General features: G+C 42.6%; 1 protein-coding gene across 7 annotated transcripts in view; it reads right to left on the reverse strand.

Annotated features, from left to right (window-relative positions):
• Positions 1-27511, reverse strand: part of DGKG (diacylglycerol kinase gamma) — a 236116-nt gene that overhangs the window by 147481 nt on the left and 61124 nt on the right. For all 7 annotated transcript variants that reach the window (XM_070242677.1, XM_070242678.1, XM_023623474.2 and 4 more), the window contains 2 exons: positions 19934-20248; positions 7544-7620 (listed from right to left, as the gene is read on the reverse strand). In XM_070242677.1, the coding sequence (XP_070098778.1) occupies positions 7544-7620; positions 19934-20000 (144 nt within the window). In that variant the 5' untranslated portion in view covers positions 20001-20248. The remainder of the gene's footprint in view (positions 1-7543; positions 7621-19933; positions 20249-27511) is intronic.

Raw genomic sequence — 27511 nt, forward strand, 5'->3', positions numbered from 1 at the left:
AAAGGGGAAAGACCTGGAAGAGAAAGAGACAGGCTCCATCCTTCATTACTTTCATAACTGACCTTCCCTGGACAAGCCTCAAGGTAACAGGGGAGGGTGTGCGTCTGGCTCAGCGGCTCTCAAAACATGTCCTTGTGAAGGTTTTAGGCACCGGGAAAAGAGCCGGAAGCCAAGGACAGAAGGTAGAACCAAGAAACATGCCAAAAACTAGAACCTCTCCCTGCTGTATCTCTCCCAGTGCTGCCTGGCTTCTGGCCCCAGGCTGGGAGCCACCATGCCAGGCAGGGCTGCTTCACTCAGCAAACACTCAACAACAACAGTTTGCAGTGAGTCATCACTGGCTTGTGCTTTGATGGCATCAGATTCTTCATCAAATCGGCAGATGCTCCTGGAAATCATTTGAGGAAGAACTACTTCAAGATCTGCTGTGCAGGCTTTTGTGAATAATCACAGCCATGAGAATAAAATCCCTTTCCGGGAGCCTACTCGGCTCTCCTTCCAAAACGTTATAGCATTTAACCTCTTGTCTCTTCAGGCAGATCTGGGAGCCTTCCCAGACGAGAAGCTGGCATGTGTACAATCAGGTTTGGAATACAAAGTCTTGGCCCTAAAAACAAGTGATGCCCTCCCGACCCCACTGGGAGGGAGCTCCCAAGGCAGTTTCTACTTAGCTCCCTGCTAGACTGTTCTATACATCTCCTTTGCAGAGTGGAAGAAGCTTGATTCGTTTGGACAGAGGGTAACGTGGGCTCTTATCAGATGAAGAGACCTCTAAGCAAATGGTGGACTCACATTTCTTTGTGACAGTTACCAATCTCTCTGTCTCTACCTGTCTGTCTTTTCTATCTCTGAGTCTCTGCGTGTCTCTCTTTCATCCTCTTTCTGTCCCTCTCTGTCTCCACAGCCTCATCACCTCAGAATGTCTCTTCCTCAACACCCTTCTCCTTTCCCTCAGTACACAAGAGCAAAGCCTTTTCCTCCTGCTTTCCAAATGGAATCCACCACTTTGACCTTTGACTCTACCCTCTCTGTCTGTGATGGCGTCTCCCAACATCTGCGTCTCTCCTACCTGCAGGCATGTTCAAGGTCACTATTTCAAAGAAATTGGTGGCTGCTTGAGCTACTAGCCTGTCCTTCCTCCCTTCCCCTTCAAATTTCTCCAGACAACAGTAGCCTCCTCACCTCCTTAATCTCATTCAGTTTGGATTCTAGCCCATCACTTCTGAACTTGCTCTCTTGAGGGTCACAAATCCAATTGTCTCTTTTTACACTTTCTCATCTCTGGCTTCTCTGCAGCATTCCAATCTCTCACGTTGAAACTCTCTATTTTCCATGGTGTTGTGCTATTTTGGATCACTTCTGCTTTGATTTGACTATTTGCTGAGAGCACTTTATTTCCTTTAAAAGGTTCTTTTACATTGTCATTCTATTTTAATTGACAAGTATTGTTTTACAATGTAGTTTTGAGTTCCAAAATGTCCTGTTAATCTTTTTTGGTTAGCATCAAATTGAAAACTATCAGCATAAAATATTTCTGGAAAACAGACTGTACTAAATGATTTAATAAAAAGAAAGTTCAGTTAAACAAAGTCTAACATAATGCTTTAAAAAAAACCAAAGCTGAAGGATCATCAAATGAGATCAAGAGACCTCATGACTGGTCTCAGCTCTACCATATTTTCCCCCTTTTATGAACCTAAGTTTCTTCTTTAGCAAATCGTGAGTGCTGGACTAGAAGATCTCAGGCTCTACACGTCTATTAGCTGCCTCTCTAAACCAGGCCCTCTTCCTGACCTGGCAGTTTCTGTTAATGTCAATGACACCATTATTCTCCCAATACTCCAGGCTCAGCTTTGAACTCCTAGTCATCTGAGACTAGTTCTTGTCCCTTCCTTCTGTTCACTGTTCTTTTGCAACATCTGTCACATCCAGGTCTTTTTTGTGTCCATTGTCCTTCTGCCACCACCCTGACAAGGGGTCTATTGAAGGCCCCAAAGTTCCTGGTTTCAGACTTCTGTTTCATGCATCCTACCAGACCAGCGCAGTATCTCTTAAAGGCTTCTTTGCTTCCACCTCTATTTGTTGGTCCTCCCATCTTATTCATCTTTGCCAGGTTGATCTTCCCAAAGCAAAATTCTGATCAGATTGCTTCCCTACTCAAAAACCTTCCATGGTTTCTAATTGCCCATTGGAGAGTTGAGATCATTTGTCTCCAAACTTTTAAAATCAGGTGCTCTCTATTACATTTTTGAGCGTGTGTTTCCACTTATCTTCATTTATAATTATATACATGTACCACTATGCTCTTCTACTGGACGTTATAAAACATACACAAAAAATAAGTTAGAAAATAGAAATTAGATTAGATAAAAATCAGTGTAAATAGAAGGTCTAATAGGTAGTGTTCCCACAGTCCAATGGATCATCTTGTGCATCTTCTGAGCCTTTTGGGATTCACAGCCCTTCCATAATCCCACTCCAACCTAGATTTGTGGCCACTTCAAGCTCTGAGACCCTTAAGTCTTTTCTCCTATTATTCCTTATGTATACCTCCATAGTTTGTCCAGACTGTCTTCTGTGTTCTTTCCTGGCCCAACTTCCGTGCACTTTACGTGAACTGCTTCCTTCTCCACTTGTTAAAATTCTAGCTATCCTTTAAGCCCCAACCCAGATGCCACCTCCTCCAGGAAGTCTGGTATGATCTCCTATGCCTGAATTGTTATACTTTTCGACCTTGGTTCCTGTCTAGGGACACTCATATCTGCTGCCCTCTATTAACGTATAGTTGTTTGTGACATACCTTAGTTCCTCATCTAGATCTAGAGTTCCTGGGAGGTAGTGAAATGTCTTATTTCATCTTTGTATCCGCCATCCCATCTATCACAGTGTTTCCTGATAGGCATTTTAATGGATGTTGGGTTTCTAATTGGTACACTTGACTGTGACCAATTATTGTAGAGTTCATTCAGTCAACATACATGCACTGAGTCTCCTAGGTACAAGACGCAGAGCTGGGCACCAATGAGGGTCACGCCGGTGAATTAGGCATGGGTCCATACCTTCAAGAGACTCAGCAATATATGGTAAAAGGATTGAAATAACTGTAATATAGAGTCAGCAGTGGTGAGTGCTCTAGGAAAAGAACTGACAAACTGTTATGAGAACTTATGAAACAATGATGATTGAACACATGTCCATCCATTTATGTCCCTATCCTGGGGAACAGGATGGCATAGAATAAGCACAGAAACACAGAGCATTCACCCCAGAAGAGCTCAGGGGACTAGATCTCCTTATGTGGCTGAGGATCTGGGAGTTCAGTGATTGCACCAGCCAGCTAGCGGCAGAGTAAAACCAGAAACCCAGTCTGACTCCTAGTCCAGTGCTCCTGCTACTGTATCTGTCACAGGTCCCAGTGCTGATGTCACACTCCCTGCACTCCTTCTAAGCACCCAAAGATCAGTAGGCAAAGAGATGTGACTATGTGCCACTCTCAAAGTGATATCTGGGTTATGAGAGAGTAAGTTCTTTATGAGCACGGGTCAGGCTCAGAGTAACTGCTTAGTAAACGTGTGATGGGTAGAGAGTAGCTGGGTACCATTCCCAAACCAGATAACCAACCACTATGAGGCACGTTGGCAATCCTCTGAGCCCTGGAGTAATATCCTCGGCACTGCCATTGTTCAGGCCTGTTTTTTTCCCAGAAACTGCAACTTTCATGCAAGAACTAGCTGGGCAATTGCCTTTGCTGCAATCTGTTTAAAGAAAGTTATTTCTTACCCAGGTCAGGAAGGGAAGAGAACTAGATGGAGAGTTTACTGTGCATCAGGCATGTTACATCTGTGATCTCACTTAAGTCGCATAACAACAATGTGAGGGAGGACTATGACAGTCATTTTGTGGATGAAAAAATTCTGAGAACATAAATAACTTGCTCAAAGTCATAACGCAAGTAAGAGAGCTGGGCTTTATGCTTAGATGTGTCTGAGTCTAAGGTCATGATGCAACAAAACCACCTGCCCCTTTGGCTCCCCTGTATTCTTGTCCACCTTCTGGTTGTCTTCAGCTGCACACTATTCTCCAGAGAATCATTCAGTGCTGATAGGTAAGGGCATGCTTGTCAGGACCAGATGCAGCCCTGCCACTCTGCAAGCTTTTATGCCTGGCCTCGCTTTTCCAGCAACCTGCCCCTTCCCACAGCTAATTCATTTCTTGTTGAGACATTTTAGCAGCAGTGAGCCATCAAGCTCAAGAGAAATTAAACCCTTGTTGTTTCCCCAACCCCGTGCCGGGACATTACACCTACTAGAAGCCAGCCACACTGTGAGAAAGAATGAAAATCAGAGTGACAAGCTCTCCTGGGACACAATGGTGCCAGGCATACAGAGTGGGGGCCAGCCTGATGGAGGTGGGGGTGGCAGCCTGCTCATAACAGCCAAGCTGCTCCCTGCTTCTGAAAGCTCCTGTGGCCTTCACACCCTCGGTGGCCTTGACCAAATTGTTCCCCTCCCACTCATCAGCCCCAGGGCGGACGGGCTGATTAGCAGCCCCCGCCAGTCTTTGTTCCTGTGTTTTTGGAGTTGGGGGTAGACGGTTGGGGGGAGGGGGTAGCAGCAAGTTCTTTGCTGGCTCTGCCATCTTCTCTGCATGGCTTCTCCTCAGGAATGTTCTTTGAAACCGTGCATTCTCAATCTGGCTCCTGTTCCAGGAACCTTTCTCCTACTTCATTCTCCTGGTGATTGGTGCATTTTATCCAAAGCCCCTCTCAGGTGTACCCCGAGGGCATGGACTCTGTTGATTCACTACCAGTACCCAGCAGAGAAGGAGTTGACTCAAGGTTTGTGGAAAGGATGACAATATGAATAAGCGGCTAGCCTCATCCCAAGTTTGTCCTGCTGATCAGTCACTTTTCTGCAATTAGCTCTCATAAAAGGACCCAGGAGCAGGGAAGAGGGAGTTGAGTTTAAAATATTCAGGGGAAAGGGGAATAATAATGAGTACCATTTTTTAAGTGTCTTGTAAAGCGTTAGACACTTTGCAAAAATTATCTCATTTAATCCACTGATCTGCAGACTTCAGGGTCTTTCTTTGGTTGTTGTTATCTTCAGGTTACAGATGAGGAAATTGAGGCTCATAAAGGTGAAATATTATTCAAAGTCACAGTGCTGGTTGGCAGGTAGGAGTCTAACCTAAGACCACTTGACTCCAGCGTCATGGTTCTTAAACTTGACCCTGCCAGTAGGAAATAAGTTCCAGAGGGCAGGAACTGTGCTTCCTCATCTTAGTATCTTCTGCAGTGCCCAGCACAGTGCCTGGATGCTCAAGAAATATTATATGAGTTGAATTTGAAAGTAAGGGAGGTCTTGCATTCATTTTTACATTCAACGAATATTTGTTGAGTGCCTGCTATGAGCCAGATACTCTTCTGAGCACTGAGGATACAGCAGTGAACAAAAATGTTCTAGTGGGAGAGAGGGACAATTAAATAAATAAGTTATATAGTGTGACAGATGGTGAGAAGTACTAAGGAAGAAAATAAGGCAGAACAGGAGGATAAGCGGTGTCAGGAAAGAGGGCTTAACATTTTAGATAGAGAAGGTGACATTCACTGAGAAGGCGATTTAAGCAAACACTTGAAGGAGGCGAGGGGAGGAACAATGTGGATATCAGGGGAAGGAACACGGCAGGAAGAGGCAAAAGCAACTGCACAGGTGCTGAGGTTAGAGCAATTTTGTCTTGTTTGACAGAATCAAGGAGGCTGATATGGCTGAAAAGGAAGGAGAAGAAGGAGAGTAGCAAGAAATGAGGTCAGAGAGTAGGGAGAGGTACAGATTGTAATGATCTTTTTTTTTTTTTAAGATTGGCACCTGACATGAGCTAACATCTGTTGCCAATCTTTTTCTTTTTTTTCTTCTTCTTCTCCCCAAAGCCCCCCAGTACATAGTTGTATATTCGAGTTGTACGTCCTTCTGGTTCTGTTATGTGTGACGTCACCTGAGCATGGCTTGATAAGCGGTATTAGGTCCGTATCCAGGATCCGAACCAGCAAAACCCTAGGGCTGCTGAAGTGGAGTGTGTGAACTTGACCACTTGGCCACTGGGCTGGCCCTGTAATGATCTTGATTTCAACTCTGAGTAGGAGGTAGGGGGAACCATCAGAGATTGTCAAGCAGAGTAGTGACATGATCTGACTTAAGTTTTAACAGATTGCTTAGGATGTGTGTGAAGAATAGACATTAAAGGTCAAGAGCAGAAACAGGGTGCCCAGTTAGGAGACTACTGCAATAATCTTGGCAAAATATAATGGTGTCTCGGGTCAGGATGGAAGCAGTGCTGGTGGTGAGAGGTGGCTAGATTTTGGGTATATTTTGAAAGTAGAAGTGACGGGGTTTGTTGATGAATTGGACGTGGGATGTGAGAGAAAGAGAAAAGTCAATGATGACTCCATAGTTTTAGGTTGAATAACTTGAAGAATAGAGTTGTCATTTACTGAACTGTGAAAGACTCTTGGAAAACCAGATTTCAAAGGGAAGATCAAGGAGCTCAGTTCAGCTCATGTTAAGTTTGAGATGCCTGTCTGATTTTTTAAGTGAAAATGTCAGATAGAGGGGAAAGAGGAAAATCAGAGAGTGTAGTGTCTTAAAAACCAAGTGAAGAGTGTAGAGGAGGATTTCACCAACTGTGTCCAGTGCTGTTGAGTAAAATGGCTATTGAATTTAGCCATGTGGAAGTCCTTGGCTATCTTGACTAATGATTTTAGAGGAGGGGTGCAGGTTACACTCTGATTGAAGGGCTTTCAAGACAGTGGGAAGAAGAGAAATTGGAGACCATGAGTATAGACAAATCTTTTGCACAGCTTTGCTGTAAAGGACAGGAAAGAAATGAGGTGGTAGCTTGAGGGAGAAGTGAGGTCAGGAGAATGTTTTTTAATGTAGGAGAAATAACAGTATGTTTATATGTTGATGAGAAAAATCTAACATATAAGAGAAAGCTGATGTGAAGGAGATAGAATAGAGAGAAATAGGGAAACAGAGAGATAGAGATAGAAATAGGTAGAGGTAGAGATAGACAGACATAGAGAGGAATGCATTGCTGAAGCAATGCCTGTCAAGAGACCAAAAGAGGATAGGATTGAATGGACAAGTGGAGGGTTGGACTTAACGAAAGCATGGAGAGCTCATTCCTAGTTACAGGAGGAAAGGTATGTAGGTGGGCGAGGATCTTGTGGAAGATCTCTTCTGATTGTTTCTATTTTATCAGTGAAGTAGAAAACAGTTGATAACTGAGAATGAGGAGAGGAGTGAGAGATTTGAGGAAAGGGGAGAGGGTATGATGTAGTCTTCTAGGACAGTGAGAGGGTGAACGGAGATGGGAAACATACAACTCCAGCTAGTACCAATGGCTCACTTGAGACTTAGGAGAAAATACATTGAGAAGCAAGTTCTCAATGAACTAAGGTGAGCTAAACTTCCAAGAGGGGAACATATTATGGAAAAGCTGGGACATGAGGTTTTTTAAAGGCATGAAATGGAAATTTTCTTACCTCATGTGGGTCATATTGTTTGAGGCTCCCACCCTCATTAAATTCAGCCAAGACATCCTTTATCTTCTTGGAAGAATCTGGAGAGACATAATGCACATGTGAAACATTGGTGAACAGCTAATGAGAGATGGCCAAGAAAATTCTCTCTGTCTAACCTTGTTAATGATGAAGTGGCCCCTCATTTCCAGGACCATATGAAGAAATGTCACCTTTATCTGGCCTTCTGTCCTCTCATTTCTTTTTTTCGGTATATTCTCTCTTGCTGTAGGACCTATCTTTCTAAAACAAAAATCTGATCAGATCATGTCCCTGCTCAAAACCCTTCAATGGTTCTCCATTTTTCCAGGATAAAGCCTAACCCACTTAGTGTGGTGTTCAAGTACTTGGTGATCTTATCTAGCCTGTTCTTTATCTCTTACCTTAACCTTCCATTCACCCCACTTTTCAGCCACATCAAATTGCATTTCCAGAAATGCCTGAATATACTGTGTACTCTTTCATGGAGTCTCTTCTCTGTATTGCAAACTTCACTCAATTCTCAGTACCCAGCTCAAATGTCAACTCCTTGGTAAAGTCTTCCTTTACCAGTCAGAGTTAATCATTTCTTCCCCTGGCTCATACATAACTCTGTAAATAGCACTTGTCATATAGTGTTATAATTACTTACTAACTTTCCTCTTGCTCATCTCCTGCCTCAGTTCTACCTTGAGAGCGGTAAATGTAACTCAAAAAGTGAGCCTTGGATATACACCAAGGTTTGACAGATAACTAGTGTTCAGAAAAGCAATATATTAGATGGTTGAAAAAACATCTGAGCAGAAATTTTAAAATATTAAAAATTTTGTTAATTAAATAGGAGGGGTGGGCATCAAGCCCAGTGGGGCTCTGTCCTTGGTGCTGAAACAGAGACTCAGGGTTCATGAAGCATGGTGGTTTAGAAAATTCTATTTTCCATAAAAAATAACTCAGAAACTACTGGAGAAAATGGTGGCTTCTTTTTTCTGAAGTTCTGTAAGGGAATTGGGATTCAAGAAAATAGAGTCAATAATTGTCATTATAAACACATCCTGAGTGCATTCTGTGTAGTTACCAGCACTCTAGATATCAAAAAAAACCAGGGTTTCTGTGCTTTCTCTGTCTTTCAATATTGTGGATAATTAAGAGCTTCCAAAACTCCATTATTGTCACTATTTAAACATCTGAGCAAAGGGCAAGGTCATTAAAAGCTGACATAATGTTCTTTTGTGTTCAGGCTCTTTGTATAGATGGCTTTGCTCTCTTAGGCCTATGTAAAGTAGATGTGCTCACAGTCTGGGATGTTCTCCATGGCTTTGCTGACTTGGATTCAATCAAGCACAAGTTATAATCATTTCAGGATTGAGACATATTGAAATGCCACAGGAAAATACTGCTGTTGCCTAAAAATGGACATTTCTTTCTGAAATTCAAAACAGATGTCGAAAAACTAATAGCTCAGTAAGAGCCAGGCAGCAGATGCCATCAATTTGGGCTGCTTCCATTCAATTCAGAAAACACTATGGAGGGTAAGATGCTGCAAGGTACTGTTGATGAACTAGTTGAGGAGATGATCCGAATCACTGTGGTAATAATAGCTACTCTGTATTGGGGACATTTACTGCATATTCTCATATATTCTCCCCTACCAATTCATACAAATTTGGTAATATTTTCTTCAGTTTATAGGTGAAGAAGTTGAAATTCAGAAAAATTAAGCGATTGTCTAAGAATCAGGGTTTTAACTCAGGTCTAGTCAGGCTCAAAAGTCTATATTACTTAAGCACAATTCACTATTACTTCACAAACACTTACTAACATGAGGAAAAGTGTAATTAATTCTGTGGCAATGATATGAAACTCTATGAAGCACAGAGCATGGAAGAAGTAAAATGAAGAGGGAGAAACTAAAATCAACGTGAGAGTGGTTTTGGGGTGGGGACTGGGGATGCCCTATGAGGGAGGTAGCATTTGAGCTGTGATGTCAAGAGTGGGTAAGGTTTTGAAAGTCAGACATGACGTGGAAAGGGTATTCTCAGAAGGGACAGGGTGAACAAAGGTGTGGAGACGGACACCACTGTACATTTAGGAGAAGTTAAAATCAGAGAGTAGTTTGGGGCAAGATTTGAATATCAAGTTAAGAACACTGATTTGAAGTTGTTAAAGATTTTTTGAGTAGTGGAATGACATAACCAGGTCTCTGTTTTCTAAAGGCAACTCTGGCAACAGAATGAAAGAGAGTTTAGAATTGGCCAGAGCTAAGTTAATGTCACACATAAATTATATTTAAGTTATTCTATGAACAGCTTAATTGTTTAGAAAAAAAATCTATATTTTAGAATCTATTTTACGGGGAGATTTTCAGCTCAGAAAGAGTGGTCAAGTTGAAAAAAAAATGTGCAAATTTTTGAGCATGGGTACTCCTGGTATGGCTTCTGTAAGAGAAGCGTAGAGCCAGCATTTTGGTTGAAAACCAGGATAGTGATTTCACTTGGGTTTATACTCTTTTAATGTTATTAATGTTATTGTCACATTTTGGAGATTCCACAGTTCATCCTAGCAGAAATCCTTTGGTTTTAAGTGCAATTGATCTAATCCTGCTTTATATTTAAATGTATGAGATATATATATATATATATATATATATATATATATATATATATACATACTTATACACACTTATGTGTATATATAAATATATAAAAACATATGCACATATATTCATCATATGTTCACATTCAAGTAAACAAGTTTTAAAAAGAAAAAAACACAGAAGGCATTTATTTTAAAATTTCTGATTAATAGACTAAAATTAAATGGAAAAAAAATAATCCAAGAGATTTCTGGCTCCTAGATTTCCATGAAGGGTGTTCCTCACCACATGTTTACTTTAATTTGTTCCATAGGTTTTTATGAGCTCATAGCATAAACACATTCCCCTTTTAGAAAAAGGAAACTAGCTAACTCTCAAATTTGATAGCTATACTTTCTCCTTGGATGTCCTTTGATACTTTTCCACAGTTTTCTTCTCAACAGATTTTTGGGCTGGGTTTCTCTTTCCATGAGGGGGTACTGCTTCATTCTGTTTTGTCTTAAGACAGTTAGGAACAATGAGTGGCTTCTGCAGAGCATTCCCGATCTGACTTCTGGCTCCACCTGTGGGCCCAATAGCACAGCCTCAGTAGAGAACTCCCTGTCAAAGCCTGTATGGTAACACCACCAGCAGACTCAGAGGAGATCGAATTCCATGTACAAAGTAGGGCCATGTCCACAGTTCTTTACAACAACTCCTACTTTGTTGAGTGCTTACTATACGCTAAGCACTGTACCAGTCATCTTAATTATGTTATTTAAATCTTCACAACTACCCTCTTATGTAATAATTATCCCTATTTTAGAGAAGGGGAAACTGAGGTATACAGAATTTAAGTGATTCTTTCAAGGCCACACAGCCAGCGAGGGGTCACTCATTTTTAACATATCTAATAATGTGACATAGCTATTAGATTCACTGGATACAGGACCACTGGTAACTCAGAAGATAAGGCCCTTCCTCTATGACAGTGGCTCTCCAATCTGGCTGCACGTTAGAATCACCTCAGGACCCCTGTACACACTGAAACCCAGGCCTCACCCCAGACCAATTAAGTCAGCATCTCTTGGAGAACCCAGGAATCAGTATATTTCAAAGCTTCCTGGGGGTTCAAATGTACAGTCAAGGCTGAGAACTGCTGTCCTACGATGTAACTATATTGCTAGAAATGAAGACTGGCTTAAGAAGCAGCTGAACTTGTTGGATAATGACTGCAAAAGGAAGAAAGTTTATAACTCTGCTAAACCTAAAATCACTGTGCTTGGCAGACACTCCTCATTGCTTAAGTGAACAGCACTAAAGAACTCCAACCAACAGGTCAATTATTCAGCTGCGTGGCAAGGCAGCAGTCTGTTTTGCATTAGCCCACACTGGCAGGACCATCAGGATGCAGTTTTACCCCAAATCAGGACTGCAGAAGGCTCTTCTCTGGGACCAAGGTCATGAGTGGTAACAACTATCGTAAGAAGTTTCAATCCAAAATTGTCTCTTTATGCTTTATGTGCCAAGAATTCTGGGATCTTAACCAAGCACTTGCTCCTGGTGTTTGAACAAATTCAGAGCCTTTTTAAGGAGAAAATTTGGCCCTACTCACAAGCACCTTTGCTGCCACATTTGTGTGGAACAGAGTTGCCCTCTGTCTGAACAAGCAGACAAATCAGGAGCTTCAGTGTTTACAGCAGAACATCAGCTTACTGAACCAGAACCCAAAGTTTATGGACCATTCTCTAGGGAAGAACACTGAGTGGCTGAGCACTAGTCAGACTGTTAAACTTTGAAATAACTGTAAGTCAACATTTTCCAGAGTGAATCCGAAAACCTACAGATGAGAGTGAAATTCTTATTTAAGGTGCATGATCACTCTCTATTCCTCAACATTCCCTAAGAGAGTCTCAAACTGTAACATGCATATGAATTGCCTGGGGATCAGGTTTAAATGCAGATTCTGATTCAGTAGGTGCAGGTCAGGCCCTGAGATTCTATATTTCAAATGAGATCCTCGGTGACACCAATTATGCAGGTCCATAGAGCTCATTTTTGATGAGCAGACCTTAAGCAACATTCTTACACATCTGTGGCGGACAAGTAAGGCTTGTCTGTCACAACATGGAAAAAACATGATTCTGAGGCAGGAGGGACATATTCCACAGATTAGGAAGACCATAAATGACTCTCAACCCAAGGAGAGAAAGACACAGAAAGGGGAGAAGGGAAAGTAGGCACATGAGGGGAAAAAAACCCAACCTAGATTAGATTTTCCTTCTTCTGATGAAGGCTGGGATATATGAATAAGTTTTCTAAGTACACTAGGGAGTCAAGAATACAGTGAGATTCACAAAAGCAAGAATGGGGTTTCCAAAGGGTCCTGGATACACAGAGGATGATGTCAGAATAGAGATGCCAGGGCCAGGAGCACTGCACTAAAAGGTCCACCTTTTCAGATGGAAGGAATCAAGACCCAGAGTGGAATGTGGGAAGTACACGTAAGAAGTCCCTCTTTATAAGCATTGACACATTCTCCCACTTACACTTCTTTTCCTGTTCACTGTCTAGCCCCAGCATGTAGCCCGTTGCCTGATGTTCAATAAAGATTTATGGAACAAATGAGGGCTAGAAAAGGAATTAGGCTTGTCATGCTTGTCTCATATGTCTTATATTCCCAGGGACATAGGGAGACAAGGTAGACCAGTGGTTTTCAACCTTGGCTGCATGTTGGAATCAACTGAGGAGCTTTAAAAACTGCTGATGCCTGCATCCCGTGCCTACAGGTTATGATTGAATGGTGCAGGGGTGGGTATGTGTGTGGGCAGGGCACGGGAAGTGTTCTAAACCTCCCAGGTGATTCCAGTGTGCAGCCAAGGCTGAGAACCCTTGAGGCCCGTCACACTAACTACAGGGGAGAACCTGTGGAAGTGATGGCTCTGCCACTGTGTTACATATAGAATAAGAGAAAAGATTCTGCCTTGAAGCAAAGGGAATTTTGGCTGATGTAAGAAAACCCTCTTTAGGATACTAAGATTTTCTGATTCAGCATATTGATCTGAATGACTGGTATGGCTTATTGGTATAAGTAAAACTTGTATTGCTAGCAAGAGTTCCTACTTTTTCTCCAAATAATTTGGCTTTATCAACCATATTTCAAGCAAAGGTGGAGGAATGGATCAGACAACCAGTACCTTCTTGCAACTAAAAGTGTGGATCCTATACCAGCAGCATCAGCATTACCTGAGAGCTTGTTACGAATGCAGACTCTCAGAACTACCCCAGACCGACTGATTCAGAATCTACATTTTAACAAGATCTCCAGGAGATTCATGTGCACGTTCAAATTTGAGAGCCATTGTAGAAGTCTCTCCCTATCCATAGATTCTGTGACTGCCTGTGGGCGGAGTCCCAGTCACCACTAATGAAAGGAAGTCCAGCTGTGCTAAAAGAGTGTGGGTGAGAAACAGCTGTGGTTATCCCTTCCAAGATGGAAGCAACTAGATGTGATTCTTTGTGTGCCCAGGACTCCAGGAGCATTTGATTAACTCACTCAACTGGCCAATATAAATAGCAAGCTTTCAATGAAACTTGCTTAGAGCCTTACATTGTTCTGCAAATCAGTCCTAAACATTTTCTCTGACTCCCATATTAACACTGACAGATTTGAATGTTGAGCTGTAAATTACCTACATCTTAAAGTCAGAAACTTTGCCTTGATCTGATTCTAATGAAATATAATTCTGAATAGCACAATTTACTGATTCTTTCTCTTTAAATGTACTTCAAAATTTTGCTCTGTTATAATTTAATCAACATATATGTGTGTGTGTGTGCGTATATATATATATATATATATATATACATATATATTTTTTTTTAACCAACATATGGTTGAAGGTTGAGCTCTAGTGGATACTTTTTGTTTAATTTGTTGGAACCGAATTGAAGCAAATAATTTGACCTGGAATTAAGAATTTTGTCTTTAATTCTTACTCTGCCACTGACCTTGTGAGTGACCTTGGGCAAGTCACTGAGGTCTTCTGGACTCAGCATTCTCACCTGTGAAATGGGCAGTAGTTGGATTTGATGATGGCCGAAATCTCTCCCAGCTTTAAAAAGTCTACCAGATCAAGCATCCACTGGCTGATACAGTTTGGTTTAATTTCTTAGAGAATTAAAAGTCAAAACTGATGCTTTATCAATTTTTTCCTTTTTTCTCTTTCTGTATAAGCTGATAGTTTCTGTCCTTGATAAATCATGGAAAAAAATTGAGGAAAAAAATCCCCTCCCCTAAATGTCAGGATTAGACAGACAATAAGCCAATTATATCGCTGAAGCTGTTGGGGGAGGGTCAGTAGGAGGCATCCTCACATGCTCGTGTCCTCTGAGGTGGAAAAGAAACCTGTTTAAATATAGAAAATAAGTATTGGAAGAGCTAAGGAAGGTCATTTGGTCAACTGGTCACTGACGCTCTAATCTCCCCTATAGTGTCTCAGCCAACTCTGCCCAGGCAGTTCCAGGGAAAGAAAACTCAGTTGCTTTTAAGTCAATTCTGTTCCATCTTGGGCAAATTTGACCATTAGGAATAAATTTATTCCTTATTTTAAACCAAAGTCTTTCTTCTGTTGATATCCTCCCATTAATCTTAGGGCTAATTCAAAATTAATTTGAAGCCATTCAAACTTAACACCTCCTCCCACAATAGCAGTGTAGCTATTTTAATACAACCGGCTCTCCCTCGCCTTCCCTGAGCTTTTCCTTCTGCAGCAAATACGCATAGTATTTTCAGCCACTTCTTTATAACCAGGCTGTGAGGTCCTTCACTATGCTGATGGTACTCCTCAAACAAGTTCCAGTTTGTCCATATTCACTGTAAACTATAGCGCCCAGAAATAAATTCAGTTTTCTAGAGAAGTCTGAACAGAGTTGGGTAGAATGTAGATATCAGTTTGCCTTACTAGACATTATTAGTCTATTAATATAGCCTTAGGTGACAATCAGTGGTTTGGTTAAATAAAATAATGTATATGTATTCAAAAGAATTCTCTGAAACCGCCGAAAACCATGCTTCTTCTAAGTATTAAATGATAGAGAACACTTCATGATACATTGTGTGCTAGCTGGTCTTCAGAGATGGCCATCATCAGTCTTCCCCTCCCCGTGTGAGATATGGGGTCCATTCCTCTGGCCCATTGAACCCAGGCCAGGCCTGTGATTGCTTTGACCAACTGGATGAGGACAGAGTTCCATTCTAGGACCTATGATCCCAGGGGTTAAAAAGGCCCAGAAGCTGCTGCTCTTCTGCTTTTGGAGCTCTGAGCCACATGCAAGAAATCCAGACTACTTTGCTGGAGAGAGAGGCCACTTGGTGAGGCCCTTGGAGATGATAAAGTGCTTGGCAAAAGAGGTCCCATGGAGGGAGACTGAGGTACCATCATGTGAGCACATAAGCCATGCTGGCTCATGTGAGTCATCCCACCTGAAGCCCCAAACATTTTAGGGCAGGGGCTAGCCACCCCTGCTGTGCCCTGGCCAGATTCCTGAGGCACAGAATTGTGGGAAAAAACAAAATGGTTGTTTTAACCCACCAAGTTTTGAAGTTGTTTTGATGCAACAGTAGATAACTGAAACATATCATCAGGGTAAAGAAAACAGCATGCAAAATAGTCAAACATGTTTGGTTTTTAAATATGTATAATTGTTTATGTGTATGTGTATTTTAATATTTATATTTATATACAAACATGTTAGTAGTGGTTATCACTGGGAGATAGGGTCATGGGTAACTTTAAATATCATCTTTCTGTTTTTCAAAATTATGCTTGTTTTTATTTTGTAACAAAAATTTCTTAATATTTCATTACCTTTTTTGACAAATATTTTATACTATTGATCCACATTAAGGTTACTGTAAACTATATATATATTTAAATATATATGTGTTTATGTACGTATGTATACATATAAAATAAATATATATGTCTCTAAGGGCAGTTTTAACATGGCTTCTCCCCAAATAAAAGGCCACCAGAGAAGGTGCAGGGTTTATGCTATGTAAACAGAACATACCAAGAGCCTCTTGTCTCGAAATTCTTGGCCTCTCCTACCTGGTAATCCCACTGGAGAAAGTTCCGAATTCTCAGGCCGTACACTTCAGCTACTCTGCTGTTGTAAAGCTCCTGTTTGTATGGTTAAGGAAGAGCAGTTGCTATGGCAACGCAATCTGACTGAAAACCAGAATGTGTCTAAAATTGGTAGAAGTGCCTTTTTCAGGGTTTCCTCAGAGGCTTAATCATTTTCCAAGAATTGTATCTTTTTTTCCCTCTCCTGTTAGGACAACAGAGCTAGCACCCCTTGTCCAGTCCTGGGACATGGACAAAATGAGGAAAGGTCAGAGGAGAAGAAAGCTGATGGTTGGAAAAAAGACCCAAACCACAAAGGAGCCATTTCCTACCAAATACTCTGGTTTCTTTTCACCCCTTGACTCCTTGATTGCGCTGCCACATTTGGACCCCTCCAGCCCTTCGCTCCCTCAATCCTGTAGTCTTTTTTCCCTAGTTGTCTTTCTAGTTCTTCTCTCTGTGTCTTCTTCTGCCTCCTCTTTCTCTGACCCCCAAGTGGAGGCACACACTAAGGCCCACTCTCCATCCTCTCATTTCTCTCCTCACATTCTTGCTCTCTGAAGTGACTTCATTCCTATTTTTTTCTTTCCTTGCTGTCTCCACACAAGGATTCCCAAGTCAAAGCTGGAGTCTTACCCCTCATCTCCACCCACATCCCGCCACAACCCTCCCGGGGCGCACGTGACGTCTCACTTGGAAAGCAGCATCCCTGGGATGGGGTCCTACTTATCTTTCCACTTCTTGCCCTGACTGCCCCCACACCACCCACCAACATGCGCTCTACGCTCCCAGCCCAGAACTGCTTGTGGTTCTCAGAAGCTACCTTGATGACTCTCTCACCTCCCTGTCTTGCCCAAGCCACTTCCTCTGCCTGGAATGCCCTCTCCTTTCTCCCTCCTTCTAGTGTTTCTGGAGTCTGGAAACAACACCTATATGAGGAATTCTCTCACCAGGCTGGGCTAGGTCTCCTCCTTTGTGTTCCCCACTCTTTACCACCTGTCGTACTGAGCATCATTGTTTGAGTCCTATCTGTCTTTCCCACTAGGCTGTGGGCTCTTTGAGGGCAGGCACTGCATCATTCATGCTGGTTCCCTGGGGCCTGGCACTTATGAATGCATACGTGGATGTGTCTTCACCATCTCAAAATCAACATTCCCAAACGGTGCCCACCAGCTGTGCATCCTAAGGTCATCATTTTCCACAGATTCATGGGCTTTGAGTATCTTTGCTGGCTTTCTTTTGTTCCATAAGCTTTGATGATTCTTCCACCACAATTTTCCACAAACTAGCATTTGTTCCTTACCACATTTACCATCTTAGCTTTGGTCCTCAGCTTGGACTAGATTTAATGCAAACGACCCCACCTGAGCTCCCTGATCTGGTAGCTTCCTCATCCAGGCCACCTTGAACACAGCCACCAGATTTATGTCTTTAAATTTTGTCACCTTAGTCCAAAGGCCACACTTTGACATTCATAACCCAAGGCCTCCTGCTGTCCCCATCCCTTCTGTGTCCTCCTCCTCCTCCTCCTGCTTCTTCTCTCCATCTAGCCCAGAAGTTCTCCTTACCACCCTATACACACTCTCTCCCTTCCTGCCCCTCTACTGCTGCTTCCATTGTTTCTACACCCCTCCTCCACCATTCACTGCTCACGTTTTAAACTTCTTTCCTTCCTAGAGTTCATCCAGTTAAATCCTCTGTTATAGGTTAAATTATATCTCCCCCAAATTCATAAGTTGAAATCCTAACCCCTGGTACCTCAGAATGTGCCCTTATTTGGAAATAGGGTCATCACAGAGTTAATTAGTTAAGACGAGGTCACACTGGAGTAGGGTTGGTCCAATCCAATATAAGTGTGTCCATATAAAAAGGGAAATTTGGACACTGAGACATGCATACAGGGAGAACACCATGTGAAGAGACACAGAGAAGACAGCCATCGATAAGCCAAGGAGACAGGCCTGGAGCAGCTTCTTCCTTCACAGCCAGTAGAAGGAGCCAACTCTGCCAACACTTTGATTTTGGATGTCCAGCCTCCAGAACTGTGAGACACTTTCTGTTGTTCTAAGCCACCTAGGTTGTAGTACTTTGTCACAATAGCCTAGAAACTAATAGACCTCCCCATATCAATTTCCCCAGCTTTAAATTCCCTTCTCGTTTATGGCTCAGTTTAGCCAGCTGTGCCAGAGGTGTTTGCCCGCTGCCTTAAACCCGTTCTCTGCTTGTGTGATGGGCACATTTCTGAGTCCCTAACAAGATTCTGATTCCTCAAGGGCAAGCTTTTTCTTTGTGCTTCTTTTTCATCCCTGACAGGGCCTGGTACTTTGCTGACCTACTGAGCAAGCTGAATTAAATGGAGTTTACCCTGGAGGGTGATTCCTTGCTCCTTGTCAGTATATTATGAGTTTCTCCAAACCCATTGTGGTCAGACAAGAGGCCATGGGCTCCAGGGTACTGAGAGAGAGACTGGCCAGTAGCCCTAAGGGGCCCCTGTTGACCTTGGGGAGCATATGGAGTCATGGGATCTGGAAGGGATCATAGGAAGAGATCATCTAGTCCAACTCTATCATTTTGGAGGAGAGGACACTGAGGTTCCAGAGGGTGAAGGGCTGTCACATCACAGAGAGCAAGAGTCAGAGCTGACACTTGAGCCCAATCCTGCGACTCCTCGACCAATGCTGTGGACAAGGGCTGCCTGCCTGCGGGAGGGGGCAGGCTGCCAAAAGGGCTTTTGGAGGACGACCCGGGAAAGCTCTATAGGGCAGGTCAACACATGGCAGGCCAAGTGATTTACAAAAGCACATGTACAACTAACGTGAAGGGAGAGACACTAGAATAAAAGGGTGGGGCCGGCAGTGCAGCTGGGGGCTCTGCAAGGCAAAGGGCTCTGCAAAAAGTCAGAGCCACTGCACAATCTGGGTGGTCATTCTGTGTGTGTGGAGTGCAGCGGTCAGTTGGTGTTCTACCACAGCCTGGGCAGATTCTCATCACTGTCAGGATTAGGAGTGGCCTGTTGGGGGGCACAGCTGTGTGAACGTCGGCCTCGCCACCACTGTGTCTTTACGTCTGAAATCATTCCTGGATGCAACTAATGAAATCAAGAGCCTCAAGCAAAAGCCCTGGCTTTTCTAGAACGAAGTCAAGAAAGACACGCATCAGAATTCTGCATCTTACCGAAAGATGGCCTTGGGTCCAAACACAAACGTATAGACAGTAAATGATTGAGTAACATTGTAACCATGCAGCCTGCAGCCCTTCAAAAATTCTGCTATAAAGAGGTTTTAGTGATCTGAGAAAATGCTTACAATTTTATGTCTTGTGGAAAACTCAGGCTAAAAAACAAAGGTATATTTAGGAACTCAACCACGTAAAGCAATATGCACAGGAGGGGAGTGTTCCAAAATATTCATAGAGGTTAGCTGTGACTTTTACTCTTTATTTTTTCCTCCTGTATATTCAAAATTTCTATGGCGGGTATGTATCATTTATAGAGTGTAAAGATCTTTGTGTTTTTATGTTTAAAGACACTAATTGTGTGTTTATAAGGAAATACAAGCTGTCAGTCCCCATCTCCCTCTCTGTGCCTTTGCAATGATCGTATTGCTCTGCTCTCCAGAAATGTTCTCCCCAACCAAGAGGAAATCCCACCCCAGATGGCTCAGTCCATTTACTCACATTCTGAATATTTCTGGAGTTGGTTAAATTCTTCTGGGGTGAGGGAGACCCAGCGTTCTTCACTCATCTTTAAGCTGGGTGTGAGCACTTGAGGCCAGGGACAGAGTTTTGTTCACCAGGGTGAAGCTGAGGCCCAGCCCAGGGTCTGGCTCATTGCAGGTATGCGATGGACGGGCCCTCCAGGAGACGTCTCCAGGACCCAAGTGTCTATGGCAGCAGCGGGCACCTCTCAGCCGATGAGGGAAGACCTCTGCTATTCCTCAGGCAACATCCTTCTACCTATAGTCAAGGTAAATTCAGAAATCCTTGCTCTTCCTGGGCAGAAGTAGAAAAGACATTGTGAATGAGAGTGTTAGAACACATAAGTCATCTTTTTTATATTAAAAAACTCCCAAATGTTCTATAGGAGGCGATGGGTCTCAAGGGAGGGATATCCCCTCAGGGAAGCCTGAAGAACGCAGAGAGATCAAACCAGCACACTCCAGACTGTTCTCTGGCTGGGGTGGGGGTCAGGTGATATGAATAGGTAGCCAATCTCATAAACTCTGGAAAATTTTAAATGTCTTATGTGAGAAGTGGTAGGAGGGCCACCTAAGGACATCCTCAAGCCGTGAAAATGCCTCAGGCTTTCGGATGGTTCATGAGTAAGTACAGGGACAGTACCTTGTGGTGTGATTTGAAAGGTGAGCATTCTCTCCTCCACTGATTTCTAAATTCCTCCATCAGAGCTGCCTACCTTCCTTGCACGAGTCACTCTGGAAATTCAAATACTCCCCAAGGCTGGTTAACATCCTAGCCTCAAAGCAGTTCTCTTTCCTCTCAGAACCATAAAAAAGCGGTTAGAGCGAGGGAAGGGGATGGATTCAGACAAACACTTAGAATCTTTTCCTTTCAGCCCCTCCTAGCACGGTGGCTCCGTTAGTCATACCATCAGTCATTAAATCAGATAAGTGGGTTGTGAAATTAACATGATGGGCTGAGACTAGCGCTTAAAAACATGAACTAGAAAAGCAAGATAGAAAGGAATGAAATAGAGTTGAATTAAGAGTGCATCTCCTTTCAGTTATACATACATATGTGTGTATACTGATCATAATGTAAAATGTATTTCTTTTTTTTTTTTTTTGAGGAAGATTGGCCCTGAACTAACATCTGTTGCCAATCTTCCTCTTTTTTTTTCCCCCAAAGCCCCTGTACATGGTTATATTTCCTAGTTGCAAGTCATTCCAGTTGTTCTGTGTGGAATGCCACCCCAGCATGGCTTGATGAGCAGTGTGTAGATCCGTGCCCAGGATCAGAACTGGAGAATCCCGGGCCGCCGAAGTGGAGCGTGTGAACATAACCACTCAGCCAAAGGGCCGGCCCCTAAACTGTATTTCTTATTCTGGGTTGAGGTTAAAAAAATGTTGGAAAGCCACCAATCTAATAGGAGGAGAAATAAAGACTGACGTTACCAAAGAACAAGCCCGGTTTCAATAAAACAGGATCCACTGTGGAGAGTCAGACTTCCAGGCAAGTTTGGGGAGCCTGGACCATATGTGGAATGATGGAGGAGCTGGAGGAGACGACCCAGTGAGGGGGCAGATTTGCATAGTTCTCTGGAGGAGCATAAAGTGTTGGTTGGTGTGGATCTGGAGGGCTGAACTAGAGTCGACGGAAGATGCCAGAGGGAGATTCTGGCTCTATAAGGAAGACCTTCCACCAGTCAGAGATCTCCAACAGCAGGTGGGAATACAAGGCAAGGGAGTAAGATGCCTGCATCCCTGGGAGCATCCAAGTTCTAATTCTCTCTTTAAAAAGTCCAATTCTTTCCTTAAGTCACCGGCCAACTGCATTCAGCTCCTCGGCACCTGCTCTCGGCAAGGTCCCCAGGGACCTAGTTGTCAAATCCAACAGGCACCTTTCAGGCCTGCCTTGCTTCATTTGCTCTCTCTGCAGCCTGTGCCATGGCAGGAAACAATTACCCTGAAACTCTCTCATCTTTCTGAGCGTTCTTCCTCAGTCTCCTTCTGTCTCTTCTTTTTGCCATCATTAAATACTGGTGTTTCCAAAATCCTCTCCTCAGCTCTCTCCTCACTCTACATCCCTTCCCTGAGGGATCTCCTCCACCTCTGCAGCTTCAATGATTCCCACGCATGCCGCTCCAGCCCTGAGCTCCCACAGTCCAGATCTGAATATTCAGTTCTCTACTGTCACTCTCTTGTACGTCCCAAATCACTCCAAATTGGCACCTTCCCATGCCCCCAGCCTGCGTCTCTTCTGCATTCTGGTTGTGCCCTGAGAAGAGCCAGTACCCAGGCCAGAGGCCTGATGCTCAGCTTAAGTCGTCCCTCTTTCTCTCCTGCCAAACCCAGGCACCAGGCCAGCGGTGTGACTGTCCATTGTGAATTCCCTCCTCTCCATCCCGCCAGCTGGTTCATTAACTCAGACCCTCATCTTTTCTTGCCTGGTCTCTAACAACAGCCTCCTGCTGGTCTCCCTGCCTTGGGTTTTGCTCTCCTCCTCTTGGTCTGCTCTAAACTGCCAACCAGATCACATCCTTCTTGGTAATAAAATTCTTCAGCAGTTTCTCTTGCCTATAGAATAAGGCATAATCTTTTCATGATACACAAAGCTCCTTATGATCTGGCCTCTGATTATCAGTTCAGTCCAAAAGCGAGGGGTGCCCTTTAGAAACATTTTCCTTCATACCAGGGATTTCAATATTACAACTGCTATTACCATTCTGCTGCTACTATTTAATGGAAACTTATTTTACACTGTGCTATAGGCTATGTATATATTTTCTAATTTAGTCCTCATAGCAGCCATGTAAATTAAGCATTGCCTTCCCCATTTTGTTTTTTCCTATGAGGAAGATTCACCCTGAGCTAACACCTGCCGCCAATCCCCCTGTTTTTGTCTGTGAGCCGCCACGACAGCATGGCCAATAACAGACGAGTGGTATAGGTCCATGCCTGGGAACTCAACCCTGCCCGCCAAAGCAGTGTGATGCCAAACTTAACCACTAGGCCACCGGGGCTGACCCACCTTCCTTATTTTTAGATGAGGAAAATGAGACAAACTGTTTAGTAAATATGGTGAGGAGAAAGAGGGAGCCCCCAATACTTTCATTTGAGAATGCCTCTCTGACTGTATCATTCTGCATCCTCCCAGAAGCACAGAGCTCTGAGGGGACCAAAAGACACACTACGTGAGAGAACACCATTGAACTGGAAATCAGAAGCAGGGGATTGGAATCTTGGTTCTGCCTCTTATCAGCTATTTGACTTTAGACAAATTTTTCATTTCTTTTTTTGTGTATGTGAGGAAGATTCGCCCTGAGCTAACATCTGTGCCAGTTTTCCTCTACTTTGTATGTGGGGTGCCTCCACAGCATGGCTGATGAGTGGTGTGTAGGTCCGCACCCGGGATCTGAACCCGTGAACCTGGGCCACTGAAGCAGAGCATGTGGAACTTTAACCACTTGGCCATGAGCCATTCTCCAATTTTTCACTTCTTGAATCTTGGCTTCTTCATCTCAAAAATGGGGATACTCATAAAAAAACCTCATTGAGGCAGTGTTAGGATTAAGTGAGTTAATATAGGTAAAAGACAAACAAACAAAAAAACCCAAACCCCACCTAGCACAATGCCTATCACACAATGGACACTCAATAAATAATTATTGTTGTTATCCTCCTATTGCAAATACATAACTTAGCAATATGACTAAGACAATCAGCTGACAGCAGTTGGGTGCAAAAATCTTTGTGTTGTGTCATAGATTTCTGAACTCGATCTTATCCTGCTTTAAGTGGCTATAATTTTGTAATTATTCATCTAACTTTTATCCACTAGTTTTAGCCTATACTGATGATTCTTGCTTGGATTAATTATTACTATGATAGCAAATTTCTAATTCCATCATTCCTTCTATATTTATTAGTTGGGATTCTACTGTAAGACAGCTTTCTCTTCTCCTTTATTTTTTTCGTATCAGTTTATTATATATATTTATTTATATTATAAATACTATACATACTATGAATATATAAAATATAAATTAATATTGTAAACATATAAAATATATAAAGTATAAGTGTACATTACATATATATATTTATATTCATGGATTCTTCTTTTATTCAGTGGGTTATAACCCATTACTATCATTATTTGTTTTAATTCTCAAATTCTCCCAGATTTGGCCAGGGGAAGCTCACTCAAGGTGATTCCTTGTTCTTTAGACATATTCCCATCCTTCCTTGAGCATATCTTTATTTTCCGGTCCTATAAAATGTTTCAGGCTCATCGTGTACTTCCTCAGTCCTAGTCCTGAAATCAGTCATTTCTCCACAGCCCTGATTCTTTTCAGTGGAGAATGGTATTTGAAATCAAGCTTTGTGTGCTAGCTATGCTCATTGCTACTGGGGTGTCATTGCCTCTAGGCCCTATCAGGACAGAGGTGGGAAATATATTCATGCATACACACACATCATCTCTGTCTGGCTATCTATCTACCTATCTTTCCATCCATCCATTCATCCTTCCATCCATCATCCATCCATCTAACCATGTTAAAAACTCTGAGTTCATACTCATACCTCCAACTACTGTCCAGCACTAGTGTCAATTGTAGCCTCTACTCATTCCATGTTTTTAAACTCCCTTCTCGAACAAACTTTGTTTCCATCATCTATAGTATACTTATTTGGTCAATTTTAAAATACACAGAAATTTTCAGAATTGCTAGCCACATCTCCGTGAAAAACAAAATAGAGTTCAAGATTTGTTTATAGTTCTTTTGTCTTCAGCAACAGCATATCCTCAAAATACTATTTTCAAGTTACTTAGGTTACTTCTTCCCCACTCTCATTCATTTCTGTTTGTATGTCAATGTAGGGTTTTTTTCTCCAATCCCATTGATTCTTTTTCAGTGTGGTTTCAAAAGTCAGAACCATATTAAAAAGTACATTCAGAGAAGCCTGGCTTTCCCTCATTCTTTTTACTCTGTTCCCGTCCCCCTCCTTTCCATCTTATTCCCACTCACCCCTTGTAGTTTCTAGTTTATCCTTCCTGTTTATTTTTGCACCAGTGAGCAGATACATGGATATTTTCTTATTTTCCTTTTTACTACACAAAAAGTAGCACATTATGGATTGTCTTTTGCACTTTGGTTTCTTTCATTGAACAATATATACCATGAGTCACCTCATGTCTCTTCATAGAGAGCTTCTTAATTTAGAACCAAGTTTGATTCCGATACTTATCTGCTTAAAACCCTTCGGAGTCCTCTCTTAGCCTCCAGGATAAAGGGCAGACTTGTCAGCCAGTTCCAGAAGATCCTTTACAGCTCACCTCCCCATCTTCACTTCAGTGACCTCCTGCCCTACATGCTCCGTATTCCAGCCAAATCAACCTACTGTCTACTCTTAGAACCTAACAAAGTACCTGGCACATGGTAGGACCTCATAAACATTAGTTAACAACAGACAGGCACACCATTCCTTTAATCTATCTGAATTGCCCTTGACTCCTTTCTTCCCACAATGAACCTCTACTCGTATGTCTGGTTTCCAGATAAAAATGTTACTTGCTTTCTACAGCTTTTTTGAACTCTTTGAGCAAGCGAAGCTGTTCTCCCAGCTGTGTTCCCATAGAACACATGGATCCTCTATATTTCTCTGTAGTGGTAGCTGATGGTCCTGTGTGGGAGACAAACACCCAAACAAATAATTAACATACAAGCTGGTAAGAGTCATAGCACAGATATATCAAGAGAGCTCTGGGGCCATCTAATGTGTCCGTAGCAGGCACTGGGGGGTAGAAAGAGATTCCTGAAGCAGCTGGGGAGGAGTAGCAAGGTAAAGAGGTATATGTTGCAAAAACTCAACAAATATTCATATTATTATCCTTGCTGTCCCATTGTAGCTCAGTGCTTGGCTTCTTGGTAGAAGAAACTGCACCATTCTTTATTCCCATCAGGAAAAGTTAGGGGCCTGAAACACTGCCTGACTCTCCAGATGGTAACTGCTGACCCTGCCCCCACATGACAGTCCCCTCTGATTTGCCGCCTTCTGATAGAGATGACCACCACCACCCAAGAGGACTTGCTCCAGCTGACATCACTCAGCATTTCTCTTTCAGCAGCCTGTCCAGTCACTACCCTCTCGGAGGGCCTTTAAAGTATGAACAACCTTCTTATTACCATCCTGAACGTCTTCCCTGACAGAAAAAAATATAATAGGCTTTTCTAAATAACACTCAGATTGGATATTGTCAGGCTTAGATGGGAGAAGTGTGGTGTACGACCCTACAGCTATGCCACTCTGAGCACTTGCTTCAGAGACCCGGGCCTCAGTTCCCTTGTCTATAAAATGAGGGTGTGGGAATAATAGTTTCCAATGCATTTTCTAGCTTTGCAATTTCACATACTGGATCAAACTCTATTTGGTCTGTGTAGATGTCAGCATGGAAATCACAAGTCAGAAGGAAGACGGCAAATTCAATGGGTATTGAATTGCACCCCAGGGCTCTCTATTCATTCGAGTGAATCAGCCATAGCCAGTTATCCAGGAACAAACACCTCTTTATCTCCTCTTTGCTCTCATGAAAACATTAATTCATGAATATGGCATCAGATTGGGAGAGCTTATTTATATGCATCTGATGATTTATAACGAACCTATAATGAGTATAATTTTATAAAGGAAGAATGACTAAAAGCTGGAAAGATAAGAACCCCTCTCTCTTCCCAGACATGTGACGAGTCACATCTTGATAAGTGCTCCATCTCTGAGCTTTTGCTCCTCTGATCCTTCTTAAACTGCAACTCCTACACAGCCTTTGGAGTTCAGTTCAAGTGTCATCTACTCTACGAAGCTCCCTTTAATCGCCTGAACTGGGCTGGACATATCTTCTCTGCTCTCCAATAGCTCCTTGGGCTTTTCTCCATTACGGTGCTTACCACACTGCAGTGGACTTGCCAACTCTACCCTGTGAGACCCTGAGCCCCTACAGGGCGGAAACAGTATCTTGCTCTTTGTAGCTCTAGCTACTACAGGATTTTGAAGGGTTCATTTCTTGATCACTAACAAAGTGGTTCTCAACCTTTCTTGACTGAGACCATTCGTGTGGAGCAAAAGATCCTACCACATCTGTTTGCACTTCCCTGTAGAAAAAGAACCGAGTGGTAGCAAAGAATTGGAGAGGAACAAAAGACATAATTGACATAAAATTGTTGATAATACCATTTATGAGTCACTTATTTTATAATAAAAAAACATGACAGTGCACACACTTTAAAATAATCACATAAATTTATAACTATAAACTTATAATAGTCACTTTATTATGCTTAACCTGATAGTATGTTAGGAGTTAAGTTGCTAGAATTCATAATGAACTGTCACTGTTTAGTCATCGGCTACATTGGTGGCCTCTAAAAAACCACACCTCCTGATATTCATACCCTTTGTAGTCCTCCCACCCCCCATCTGGAGTCTGGGCTGTGCCTGTGACTAAGAGAACGCAAAAGAAATGACACTGTGCCAGTGTCAGGCCCAAGCTTTCAGAAGCCCTGGCAGCTTCCACCTT

The sequence above is a fragment of the Equus caballus genome, chromosome 19 (genome assembly GCF_041296265.1).
Source record: "Equus caballus isolate H_3958 breed thoroughbred chromosome 19, TB-T2T, whole genome shotgun sequence".
In the NCBI taxonomy this organism is placed as follows: Eukaryota; Metazoa; Chordata; class Mammalia; order Perissodactyla; family Equidae; genus Equus; species Equus caballus.